Source organism: Penicillium samsonianum, assembly GCF_028829775.1.
Source record: "Penicillium samsonianum strain IBT 33392 chromosome Unknown utg000007l_segment0_segment0, whole genome shotgun sequence".
Taxonomy (NCBI): Eukaryota; Fungi; Ascomycota; class Eurotiomycetes; order Eurotiales; family Aspergillaceae; genus Penicillium; species Penicillium samsonianum.
Genome location: NW_026643265.1, coordinates 4,246,673 through 4,258,844, shown reverse-complemented (window position 1 = coordinate 4,258,844; position 12,172 = coordinate 4,246,673). Strand labels below are relative to the sequence as shown.

Here is a 12,172-nt window from a genome sequence, read left to right as displayed (position 1 = left end):
TATTAGGAGACTCAATGGAAAATGCTAGTAACAATATCAAATGAATACTAACTTGCATATTATATAGCGTGAGATTACATGTGAAGGGAACAAATGCCAAAGAAGAAAAAATTCTAGCAAATTGACCAAGTCATCCATACGTCAATTATATATTTACGGCTGATTACCTTTTTGAAATCAAATCTAACCTTTTCATGAATAATAATATTCAAACCCTAGTTTTGTTTCAATTTAGACTACATGCGCATGAAATATAATAAAATCAATACTAACAACATTTGAAGACTATATCGCATTACCCGCTCTGGTGTCAATAAAACATATGAAACTGGCACCCGGTTTCTCCCTCAAGCAACCCTAATTGTGAGACTTGATAATGGGATTAACAGCCACACTCTGCGGATTGTGGAAGACATCATTCGGATCAATGAGAGTCTTGATACTTTGGAGCCGTCCAAGATTGGATCCCCAGTATGCCATCTGACCATCCTTGAGGTAAGGATCAACATATCCCGGATAGGAACGCAGAGGACCGGGTGGTCGATTTTCTATCACAACCTGATGCAAGCGATCAAGGAATCTCCTGGCAATGAATGCAGGAGGCTCAAAACCGACAACAGCATACGATTGCATCCACATGACAGCATCACGGTGAAAATACGCCGTGGCATTCATAGGAACATCGTTGGTTGCACCACCTTCCAGATCGAAAATAACCCACCAGTTTTCACTGCCCTTCGGTGCGGTGTCGAGGTATGTGAATAAGGCGACCAGGCCGTGTTCGGTGAACAGTTCGTCGACTGTGAACGATACTGACTTGGAGTAGAACGAAGTGAGTAAGGCTCCGCCGATCGAGACCAGGTAATTCTCAGCCGCGTGGGCTACTAAGGCTAGCCAGTTCGTGATGTATGCTATATTGCCCATGTTTTGGATTGGGAGATTGTTTTCCAGCTCAAAATCATGGAACTCCTCTCTGGTTCCGAAGAAGCTGCCCGTAATCACGATGCCATCCTGGAATATTGTGAGCTCGGTGGAATAATTCCGCGTAATATTAGGCTTTGCAATGATAGACTGCCAGGCTTGGAAGAGTTTGACTTTGTCAAGTACGTTTCCTTGGCTGAATGTATACGTGTATTGCAGAGCACCCTTGGGGATTTCCTGAGTGCGAACTTTGAACTGAGTGACGATGCCAAAGCTGGCGGCCGCACCTTTGATAGCCCAGAAAATGTCCTGGTTCTGCGTGTCCGACGCTGTCACAATGCTCGAATTAGCCAGAACTACTTCAGCCTCCAGCACATGATCCAACGCAGTTCCCCATTGTCGCGACATGAGACCGAGGCCACCAATCGTGAAATGACCACCAACACCGACTTGGGGACAAGATCCATGTGCCATAGCTCTACCACCTGCATGCAGAAGACGGTCTTGAAGATCACCCAGATTTGTACCGGCTCCAATCGTGGCAATATGGGTATCCGGATCCATGGAGAATTGTTGGAAGCATTTTAGGTCGACGACGACATGACCATCGGCTCCTCCTAGACCTACCATAGTACGGCTGGTTTAGCAATAGTATATAGGATTTAGACCAAGAAAATTTCATACCATAGTTACCATAGCTGTGACCTCCACTGTAAGCTTGCACCCGGTAGTTTCCTTTAACGGCACAACGCACAATTTCAGCGACTTGGGCCGCAGTGTTCGGATAGGTGATGACCTCAGGATGGACAGGAATGGCTAGGTTATAGGATGGGAGGGCTCGAAATTCATATAACAGATCTCCCCGAAAGGTCGCCATACTAGGGTTTCCTCCCACGGCGGCCATGAAGCACTCACGGCCGGCGACGCTGGATGTGTTCCCCATTTTGGATGAGAATGAAAAACGAGGATTACTCCCACGAGCGTCGAAGAAGCTGATGCAAGGGAGGAGATCCGTAAAGATTGGTGGAACATATAGAAGGGGCTGGATTGCGACTGCTTCACGAGACGGAGAGCCCTGGCCAGGTCTGCTGCTCGCTCCGAGGTCTCATTTTCTCGGTGTCACAGTTGTTACATATGTCACGATTGTCACATTCAAGGCCAATACTCAGGGGGTCTCCTGATTCTTTGAAGATGTTCATCTAAACCTAGTTACTCGAGTTGTCTTGTCATGCTACAGCATGCAGGGACTAGTGTAACACGGCGAATTAGTACATGAAGGCGCCTGAGATGATGAAATCGAGAGTAAATATTCGAATAGAATAGTCAGCCAATGAGCTCATAATGGTATAGGTGAATACCGAGAGATTGCCGAAAGAAAATGCTCGGGGACCACTATAACTACACCGGCGACGTGAATGGTCCCCGATCCGGATATCCCTTGACATACAGGAATATGGAAACCCTACTTCGACTCCTTTATTTCTTTGCTTCTTTTTTCAATCGAATTGGAGAAAATCCCCAGTTATAGATTTCGTCCCTTTACATTCCTCGGGTATTCTATACTCCAGCTATCATACGTCAAACCCCAAACGACACTTCCCGCAATGACATCAGGAAGAAAACTTTAATACCAAAGACGAATCAACAGAGCATCAACATCATGTTCACTCCAATTCATACCACGCTAGGCGCGCTGTTACTATTCCACGGCTCATCCGGCCTTCTCGTACACAACGGCGCCGTCTTCGGCATATCCTCTCTCCTATCTGGGTGCGCCTTCAACCCGGGTCGTGACAATGTGCCCATCATCGCGGGTTTGGTGTCTAGCATTGTGCCAGTGTACTTGCTGGCACCATCACTGATCCCGAACTATCCCGCATCACCACATTCCTGGGCTTCGGCTGCAGTAACGTTGGGAGTGGGCTTCTTATTGGGGTGGGGAACAAAGGTGAGGAGTATCGGACATAATAGGAGAACGAGGAACAAATTGACTAAGTGAAGTAGAACGGTCGAGGCTGTACCTCCGGACACATGCTGTGTGGGCTTTCGCGTCTCTCGCCCCGCTCGTTGATTGCAACCGCCATCTTCTTCACAACTGCATTGCTCACGGCGAATTTTGTCGAGGGCGGATCCAACATTCCGTCTTGTGGTACGACCCCGTGTTATACACCAGTGTATCCATCTGGGTTGGAGTTGGGCTTCATGGCCGGTGCAGGGCTGCTGGCGGCCACCACGAACTTCATCGTTGTCCCGCGGAAGGTCCGTCGGTCGGAGGAATCTAGGGTCGTCTATTCCTATGTGGCAGGGTTGGAGTTTGGTCTTGGTCTTTTGATATCTGGAATGGCGGACCCAGCCAAGGTGCTCAGGTTCTTTGCCTTCTTGACTGACCCATCCCGATTCGATCCGTCCCTGGCGCTGATCATTCTGTTTGGAATTGGACCATCTCTGTTCATTTTCTTGGCCGAGAAACCAGGCCAAGCGGTTGAAAAGGGAAAGCCGGTTGCAAAGCCTACCCTTGCTGAGAAATGGCGACTCCCAACGGCCACGGTGAGTGACATAGATTGGCGGTTCGTTGCAGGTGCTGCGTCGTTTGGGCTAGCCTGGGGACTGAGAGGGGTCTGCCCAGGCCCTGCAATTTTGCGAACAGTCCTACAACCAACTTGGGGACTGATCACGATGGCTGGATACATGCTGGGCAACCTCATTTAATGGAATGGGATATAGAAATTATAGAATTTAATTGTTCATTAGCTTTGTCGAATTTTGGCGTCTTCTCGGGGGAATAGAGTCGAAATCGGTGTATGATGATGCGAGGAAGAAAAGATGGAAGTCCGGATATCTCAGGAGCTGCGTCCGAGGTTTGATTAGCAAAGGAAATAATGCCATAGAATATGTACATAGTCGATTCAAATGAGAATAGATGCCATTGGTCCGTGAATAAATGCATTGGGTATATAACAGAGGGAAAAAGGCTACACAAGGGAGCGAAAACATAAAGAGGTGAGTAAACGGAAGAATGGCTTACAACTCAGTCTTCCTGTCCATGAGAAGCGCTTCCAACTCAGCAGATTCGTCGTCACTGCGTGGACTGGGGGCGGGATGGTCAAAGTATCCTTCCAACTCCATCCACTCCGCAGCGAATGCGGTAACTAGCATGCTCCAGTCCTCGACGGTATCCAAATCTAAATGCTCGCCGTCATCGTCGATTGTGTGCCAAACAGGAGGGAAGCCCTTGAAGGAGGCATAGTCAATGAGATGGAGAATCTCAACACCCTTTGCGAGGAAAGGAATGTGGTCATCCTGGATTCCACCCATAGGTGAGAGCTTGTATCCATCCTTCTCGGTATCGACGAACCACGGATCAGGCGAGGCAGACTTGAACTGCTTCAATGTCTTGAACCTCTTTTCAAGGTCGCCTAAGCTTTGATAAGCCCAGTGCGTGGTCTCATACCAAGATTGAATTGTCGGGGATTTCGAGCCTAGCAGATCCAAAAGGACAAAAAGAGATATCGACGACAAGGGACCCTTGAATTCCGACATTGCGGGATAGACTTGGTCATCCCAATGTGTAGCCAGGGCACGAGCCCCGTAGAGAGAATCAGTGGCAGTCCAGTGTTTAAAGGCCTCTTCGCCATCCAAGAATATAACCTGGAGACCCCGCTCCTCTTCGAGGTAGTCATTTAGTCCCTGCTCCTTCAACGCGGACCATTTCTTCTCCAGCGCAGCATCGACACTGCGCATGGCATGCATAATCATCGCACATGGTGCAGCACTGTCGATCCCCCCAATGAAGCCTTCCGGTTCTATCTTGCTGTCATAATGGGCGACAAGAGTCAGCCGGCCAACGTCACCAACCGAGGCCCAAGGAGGATCACGAGTAGCAATGAAGTTTCGGAAAGGTACCTCCTTCCCCTTTGATAGTGGTGTTTTGGCTGTAGAGTTCTGAACCTCAATAGTCCATTTAGGCAATGTGGTTCGAAAAAATTCGGCGAAGTGATTGAGCACCGCGGTGGAGCCGGGGGTGCCGGGGACGCGGGTCCTTAGTATAGGTGACAACAAAGCGCCATTGTGAATATCGAAGTCGTTATTGGGCCGCAGAAGTTCGGTCAGCGTCTTATCTGATATTTTCTCGTATGCTTCTACACATGCTAGAAGCATTATAAGGAGGCCTAGCCAACGTGACACATTGCCAGATGGGATGCGATAAGCCGGATACATGGCGTTGAAGGAAAGCTCGCGCTAGCTGCTCATGACCTGCATCAAAGCAACGAATGGATAGATTTCAAGCCCAGTCTCGCCGGGTGATAAACAGTATTATAAGATATGAGATCAAAGGAGAACGTGTCAAGACTAGCAGGGGTCAGCTCATCCAGCAATCTAAACAGAGCGGAAGCTAAGGCGGTCACCTTTTTGCCGGGCGATCGGCGTCACGACGTCGATTTATTGGGGCATTGATCAACGTCCAAATTCCAAGCCAACTACATTACACAGGCACAATGCGACTACAGGTTCTGCTTCACCCTCAATTACGCACAACTCTACCAGAATGCGCCCAGCGCAGTCTTCGGAGGAGCGTCTGGGTTCGATTCAAGTCGCAGATCCCTCGGCCGTCGCAGAAGCACCTTTCACCATTACCCAAATCGAAGGAAGCCCTCCCAGCTACGCGTTCTCCAGTCACAAGAACGCTCACACCGCCAAAGATAACCACCAGGACAGGTATTGTGGACCCTCCCCGCCAGTAATTAAGCGCGTGTGCTGACCTAGACTTCTAGGCCCACCTGAACGCATCTTAGTCTATTACGGAGGAACAGGCAGAGCTATCTTTTTGGGGACGCTGCGAATCACCACAGTACTTTTATTTGGTGCAGCGTGTCTAATCGTTGCACCGGCATGCTCCGTGGCTGATGATTACCCCTGGTACAGCACACCTGCGGGTAAGCTAACTTAGACATCACACCGCCAGGGCATCTATGCTGATTTACTTTTAGTGATTGCCGCTGGCGCCCTCCCGATGCTATTTGTCTCCTATACTGCTGCACCGTACGTGAACTTCATCCATCTAGCACTACCCGCCTTTGCGAGGAAGTCTCGGGAAGCTGCTGTCCAGTATGCGAAAGACCTGCCTCCGACGGCGGTGCTGTATCTCACCAGCATGCGATTCAACACTATTCCCCGGCAAACAGTTGTTCGTCTAGGAGATCTTGTTCCGTTCAACGACGCCTTGCGGCCAGTCACATTCCAGAATCTGAATCCGTCACCACAACGATGGTGGCAGGGCAGAGCTCCAACCCAGTTCTATACTGGAACCCACAGCAAACCGGGGAGACAAACATCGGCGTTCTTCCCAGAATTGTGGAATGGAATATACCAGCAAATCCAAAAAGTCAAGTCGCAGCCTCATTGATCGAATATATATCCGCGACTTGATGGCTGGTTATATTGATCGTCTGACGCCCACTTCTCTCAGTTGGTTGATCGATAGAGCCTAGTCTCCGTCAATCTCATCGAAGACTTAGGTGGCATTGATGGCTATGAATTAATAACTGGTCGTGCCGGGAGTATTTTACGATATCCATTTGTCCCATCTATGGATGGCCTTGGATCTTTGTCAGATAGTAACTATATGAAGCCCAGTCATAATTAACTTGTATCAGGCTGTGTTAGCACAAAGAAGCCATTTTCCACAAGTCGCTTGCTCCTCTTAGGGGGAAATCACATCTGTTCATATGGCCTCGGTGTGCCTAAAGTCTCACCTAGCTCTCATCTCAGGCAACTCTGAACCAAAGGCCCTCCAAGAAACCATATTGTCCCTCACATTTCCTCGCGATTGAACGTTTGATCGGAGTTAAATACCCGTCACTTGTGACTCGGTTGAAATTCCCTTTCTTCATCCACCGTCACGTTGACAATCTTGCGTTCTGAGCCATCCATTCACTTTGACGTGTTTTCAAGCTCATTCACGTCAATACAATCTCGTTTTCCCTCTTCAAATCAACGCAGTTTGCCCTTTTCTTTCTCACCTCCACCCACCGTACATCTTCCTTCTTTCATCGTACCTTCGTGACTTCAAGTTCAAATCCACCTCGACACTTGACCTTGACCACCAAATTTACATACAATCCAAACTAGCTGATCCAAAATGTCTTCTCCCGCTGCTCCAAAGCAAAGCATCATCCCCGGCATTTCTGCCACTGAGAACAAGCTCCTGCTCCTGGCCCATGTCTGCCTGAAGAATGGCAAGGTATGTCATTTGGTCCTAAGTTCACTCATTACAATGTTTTTGCTAACACAATGGACCAAAAAGATCGACTACGACAAGCTTGCTTCGAACGCTGGTATCAAGGCGTCTTCTGCTCACACGCTCTTCCGAAATGCCAAGCGAAAGCTAGACAAGCTGTACGGCGATGACAATGCTGATGCTGATGGCAACGGTGCCAATGCTGACATGTCGCCCGAGGAGACACCCTCCAAGCGAGGAAAGTCCACCGCCAAGTCACCCCGCGCCCCAAAGACTCCCAAGTCCCCCAAGGCCCCCAAGACTCCGAAGACCCCCAGGGCGACCAAGGCGACCAAGACCCCCCAGAGTGGCAAGGCTGCTATCAAATCCGAGGAGAGTGCAGAGCAGGTCTCCATCAAGCGCGAGTTCAGTCCTATCACTACTGAGTTCGCCGCTCAGCTCACTGAAGATACTAGCCTCAAGACCGCTGTTACTGAGGCTTTCAATGAACCTGCCGCTGAACCTGTCACTGAGCCTTCCGCCGAGCCTCCCGTTACCCCTGACGCAATCAAGCTCCAGACTGAGAACGATGAGGAGGAAAATTACAAGGCCGACGAGAACGACGAGGCTGCATTTGATCTGGCGGTGAGCCAGCACCTTCCTGAATCTCCCTTGCCCGAAGAAGAGGATGACGCCTACGAGGATGACGCCTACGAGCAGGAGGATGAACAGCACGAGGATTAATTTCCAATTCAAAAACTCCCAGAGCACCGAGGTGGAACAAATTGAAAAGCAGTGGTTTTTACCAAATGGCTAGGATGCGGCTAGGAGGAGAATGCGAGGAGGCTACCTAGGGGAATCGTGAATGCTCTTGAGGAAAAAAAAAAAAAAAAAAAAGGTGTATCCACTGGGATGTCGTCTCAGACCAGTGTTAAAGCACTCAAATGAAACACAGTGGATATTGCGCTTACTGCTCCAGCTACAAACATATCCATACATATTGGAACCGGAAATTTTGTGTATATCCGGAATAATATGCATCTACACTCAAGCGTCGACCCTTAGAGGTGCAAGTCTACTTAGCATTGAGTATATGCTAAGAATGTTCATACCTTAGAGCTAATGTAGAGGTAACCCATTATAATGCCGTACATGTTGGGCAGGAATACACTGTCAGACCCACAAACCTACATATGTACGTAAGAGGTATTCAATTTATAGTAACTGTAGGCTACTTCTTTCGAAGAACGGCTATCAGTTCCCTATCAACGGGCCAGACACAAGGTTAACAGGAGCCGAGATCTTTACTATGAGTAGAGTAGGTAGGTCTAATTTAAATCCAACTTTGTAAAGAGAAAGCGGGCTTGGGAGTCTCTCGAATAGTTTGTACGCTGATCGAAACTGCTACTTATGGGAACGGAATACACTGCCCCTACTAGATATTGACTCTGGATTTCATGGGAAGCAATTTTTTAAGGGCTTCAAATTAGATACGGCAAAGCTAACCACGACGATATTCACCCACTGGGGGCTCAGAGCCCATAGGGAATTCTGTGGACGAAGGCTATGGCGTATAGCTCTTCGATTTTGTATCCATATATCCATGCATTTTGATGTCTCCCATTTCCAGTAGTCCTGGCAACTCGATATCAATTTGGATGAAAAGGCTAAGCTCTCTCCTTCAATTCATCTCAACCATCATTTAGTAAATGGGGGTTTCCGAGTTTGAAACGTGAATGAATACCTCTATTGCATCCTAATTTATACCCTGACTTCTCAGGTCCCTTCCTCGACGATCACTTCCCTTTCTTAGATCAATATCTACGAGACTCGCTTCTACAGTTTCCTGTCCAATTTCTATTACCATCCAACATCACAGGCAGCAACGATGTCGTTCACCCAGAAGCAGGAGAAGAACCTGGTGAAGGCCATAGGGCTCACCTCACCCCAAGCCAGACGGAGCACCTCCTGCTGGAATATCTGTGCATGCGAAAGCCCAAGGTAAGTGAGAGGACGTGTTATTTAATCTCATAGTTTCTCGAGTCTAAGATGAATATTCTCTGCAGGTTGATTGGAAGAAGCTCGCGGAGCTTAGCAACGTTACGCATTCCGCCGCTAGAACAGCCTTCACCAAGGGCCGACGAAGCCTCGAGAAATGGGAGGAGAAGAGGACCGCTGAGGCGGGTACTAAGAAATCCGAGAAGGATGAGGGCGATACTGAGGATCCTGGTGAGGATGTGGAGGCTGGACATGCAGAGGAGACTAAGAATTATATAATGTAGCCTGTGGTCTTCGAGTCCAATGTCACAAGCTTCTTATTTCCACAAATGAAGTGCAAGTAACATTACTTCTCTTCACCACTCAACAGATCGTGTCTTGTACCATTAACAATTCACCACAACAACCCATCCTTCTCTGCCTTTTCACAGCAACATAACCCCCTATTTCATCAAACAGACAAAGAACCTATCCATCGACAGACACACCACCACACATGCTACCAACCGAGAAAATGTCGACCACCCCATCTCCCAAAAAGAAGTCTGACTTCGGTGACTTCACAGCCGCTGAAATCAAGCTGATCATGGCCAGTGTTCTGTGCATCAATGGAAAGGTACGCACTCTCTCTGTACTAACCTCTAAGCCATGCCTTAAACTGAGCTGTACCTATAATTTAGCTTGACACCGAGAAGCTCGGAAAGCTGACCAAGACGAAGAGAAAGTCGGCATGCAGCCGCTTTCCCACCATCAAGCGCAAGCTGGAAAAGATGTTCGAGGATGAGCTGGACGCCATAGACGATCAAGATGGCTCCAATGCCAATGAAAGCTCTCCATCCAACGGCCGCGCGAAGAAGCGTCGGGACAAAGTGGTGGAACCGAAGCCCAAGGCCGAGCCTGACATCAAGATCGAGGCTGAATCTGGAGACGGTACCGATACTCCTGTCAAGGTTGAGGTTGAATCCGAAGAGAACACCGACAGTCCTGTGAAGGCTGAGGTTAAATCCGGAGAGAGTATCGACAGTCCCGTGAAGGTCGACGCCGATACTGATATCAAAGTCAAGCCCGAACCCATCGACTAAGTGGTCAAATGTGTCATCGTGTCTTCGATGTAGTGTCCCCTAAGGGCCTTGACAAGGAACTTCTCACGGGACCTTTCATGGGATTTGTAATATCTGAAATTAATTTGGCTGGAAGTACATGACAGCAGGGGTGTCTAAAATGTATCTAGTTCACCCTCTCGTATGAGAATGGCCACATCAGATGTTTGCCCATCAATGAAAACCACATTGCACAACAACATGATATTATCACCGGTAAATGTGCGCAGACGTTGTCTATGTGTGACCTTCTAGTATAAATTGCCCTTACTTCCCCTTTGTCCTTCCTGTTCCTTCAACACACCCCCTTCTTCCGTGCTTTTGGCATTGGCTCTACTTCATCCTGTCAACAGGAACTAAGGCTATCTGCTAACACATTATGTTTTACCACTGTAACTCCAACAACCCTCCATGGATGGGTCTCACTGGAGCTGATGTCAAGTTCCTACTTATTGCACACTTTTGCTATTCCGAACAGGTTTTTATGTACATATCCTGAATATTGGCCTGTACCTGCTAAATATCTTTCAGAAAATTGACAACAATAAACTGGCGCGTCTTGCGAATGTGACCCCCCGTTCTGCTCTAACCTCATTCCAACGTGCCAAGAGAAACCTAATCAGATTATGTACTGCTGATTCGCAGTTCATGGTGATTGCGTCGGAAGATACATGTCATGTTCCTCTAGAAACAACATCCGATCACCAAACAGAAACCCGTCTGAAGTACAAGAAATCAAAGCTTTTGCCCGACGAGTCTGATGAAGGAAGTACAGCAGAGTCTTCTGAATCAGAGATCGACGATTCTCGATCAAAGCGCCGTCACCAGACCACTAAGCACAAAGACTATGCTCAACACAATGGCAAAGGCAAGAAAATATCTCTTGACAGCGAAAGCGAGAGCAGCGAGGACAGCGAGGTCGAAGACGACGAGTCTTCTCTGTCGAACTTCAAACTCCCAAGCAACACCCAACGCCGGAACACCAAACAAAAGGCTACGAAGCACAACAAGTCCACCAAACGCTCTACAAGCCATGGAGTGCGAAAAGGAAGAGATAGTCCTTTCCATGCAGGCATCAAGTCCTCATCCTCCCGCGCAGGCCGCCAGAACATCCAGCGCAAGCGGGGTCTGAAGCGTGACAGGAACCCGTATAAGGACCAGGATGGTTCCACAGAAGAAAGGACCAGGATGGTTCCACAGAAGAAAGTGCCGACGAGTCATCCGGCGCAGAGATGAACGTTTCTTCGTCCCGCACAAGCCATGGCCGATCCAAGCGCAAGCGACTCGGAAAGCCTAGTGGACCGGCTGATTTTTCGGACAATGATAGTGACATGGAGGAAGGAACCGGACGCCGACCTGCTCGAGCAGAAGTAAAGTCCGCTTCAGTCAAGGCCAGGTCCCAGACTGGGAATCGCAAGAAGCTTGACAAGACCAACGGACTCGCTGAGTCCCCGGATAAAGACCTCGTTGGCCGAGCGATGGATGGTCTTACTTTGGAAGGGGATACACCGAAGACAAATGGCCGCACCACGAAGACCATAAAGCGTGATGGAAAGGGGGATTCTATGTATGAGGAGAGTAAAGGGCCCGAGGAGCCTATGGAAGGTGATTCGCATCATGTCTGATGTTGATTGGTTGGTGCTAGCATGTTTGCTAGGAGGGGAAGTGGGAATGTGTAGGTATGGACTATGACAAACTGCTGGATTGTTCGACTGCGTATTTGTGGCGATGTTTTCTGTTGTGCTGTGCGGCTGGCATATTCGAAGGAAAAGAAAAGCGAGAAAAAAAGGGGGAGCAATGACATTCGTGATCTACTTGGAAAGATTTGATGTTGGACTTAAGGCTAATCTGAAAAAAAAAAACATGTTTTGCTATGGAGATGCACATTCATAGGAATAGAGAACTAGATTCGCGAAGCCTGACGAGACAACCAAAC

At 48.5% G+C, this 12,172-nt stretch overlaps 8 protein-coding genes across 8 annotated transcripts; 6 read left to right on the top strand and 2 right to left on the bottom strand.

Annotated features, from left to right (window-relative positions):
- Positions 1-357: 357 nt before the first annotated feature.
- On the bottom strand, positions 358-1,864 carry N7471_012474 (FAD-binding oxidoreductase; the record flags this gene model as incomplete). Its single annotated transcript, XM_057285193.1, has 2 exons — positions 358-1,544; positions 1,606-1,864. 2 exons carry the CDS (start codon positions 1,862-1,864, stop codon positions 358-360), a joined length of 1,446 nt encoding a protein of 481 aa, XP_057131459.1.
- Positions 1,865-2,581: 717 nt separating this feature from the next.
- Positions 2,582-3,630, top strand: N7471_012473 (YeeE/YedE family protein; the record flags this gene model as incomplete). Its single annotated transcript, XM_057285192.1, has 2 exons — positions 2,582-2,869; positions 2,926-3,630. 2 exons carry the CDS (start codon positions 2,582-2,584, stop codon positions 3,628-3,630), a joined length of 993 nt encoding a protein of 330 aa, XP_057131458.1.
- A 312-nt stretch (positions 3,631-3,942) lies between these two features.
- N7471_012472 (glutaminyl-peptide cyclotransferase family protein) lies at positions 3,943-5,139 on the bottom strand (the record flags this gene model as incomplete). Its single annotated transcript, XM_057285191.1, has 1 exon — positions 3,943-5,139. One exon carries the CDS (start codon positions 5,137-5,139, stop codon positions 3,943-3,945), a length of 1,197 nt encoding a protein of 398 aa, XP_057131457.1.
- Positions 5,140-5,417: 278 nt separating this feature from the next.
- On the top strand, positions 5,418-6,325 carry N7471_012471 (uncharacterized protein; the record flags this gene model as incomplete). Its single annotated transcript, XM_057285190.1, has 3 exons — positions 5,418-5,637; positions 5,694-5,855; positions 5,910-6,325. The coding sequence occupies 3 exons, from the start codon at positions 5,418-5,420 to the stop codon at positions 6,323-6,325; spliced, it is 798 nt and encodes a 265-aa protein (XP_057131456.1).
- A 735-nt stretch (positions 6,326-7,060) lies between these two features.
- On the top strand, positions 7,061-7,882 carry N7471_012470 (uncharacterized protein; the record flags this gene model as incomplete). Its single annotated transcript, XM_057285189.1, has 2 exons — positions 7,061-7,162; positions 7,226-7,882. 2 exons carry the CDS (start codon positions 7,061-7,063, stop codon positions 7,880-7,882), a joined length of 759 nt encoding a protein of 252 aa, XP_057131455.1.
- Positions 7,883-9,019: 1,137 nt separating this feature from the next.
- Positions 9,020-9,420, top strand: N7471_012469 (uncharacterized protein; the record flags this gene model as incomplete). The annotated part of the gene is made up of 2 exons (XM_057285188.1): positions 9,020-9,139; positions 9,205-9,420. Coding segments are annotated over 2 exons (336 nt in total), but the record flags the coding sequence as incomplete, so codon positions are not given.
- Positions 9,421-9,632: 212 nt separating this feature from the next.
- N7471_012468 (uncharacterized protein) lies at positions 9,633-10,218 on the top strand (the record flags this gene model as incomplete). Its single annotated transcript, XM_057285187.1, has 2 exons — positions 9,633-9,752; positions 9,817-10,218. The coding sequence occupies 2 exons, from the start codon at positions 9,633-9,635 to the stop codon at positions 10,216-10,218; spliced, it is 522 nt and encodes a 173-aa protein (XP_057131453.1).
- Positions 10,219-10,884: 666 nt separating this feature from the next.
- Positions 10,885-11,861, top strand: N7471_012467 (uncharacterized protein; the record flags this gene model as incomplete). The annotated part of the gene is made up of 2 exons (XM_057285186.1): positions 10,885-11,362; positions 11,437-11,861. The coding sequence occupies 2 exons, from the start codon at positions 10,885-10,887 to the stop codon at positions 11,859-11,861; spliced, it is 903 nt and encodes a 300-aa protein (XP_057131452.1).
- Positions 11,862-12,172: the final 311 nt, after the last annotated feature.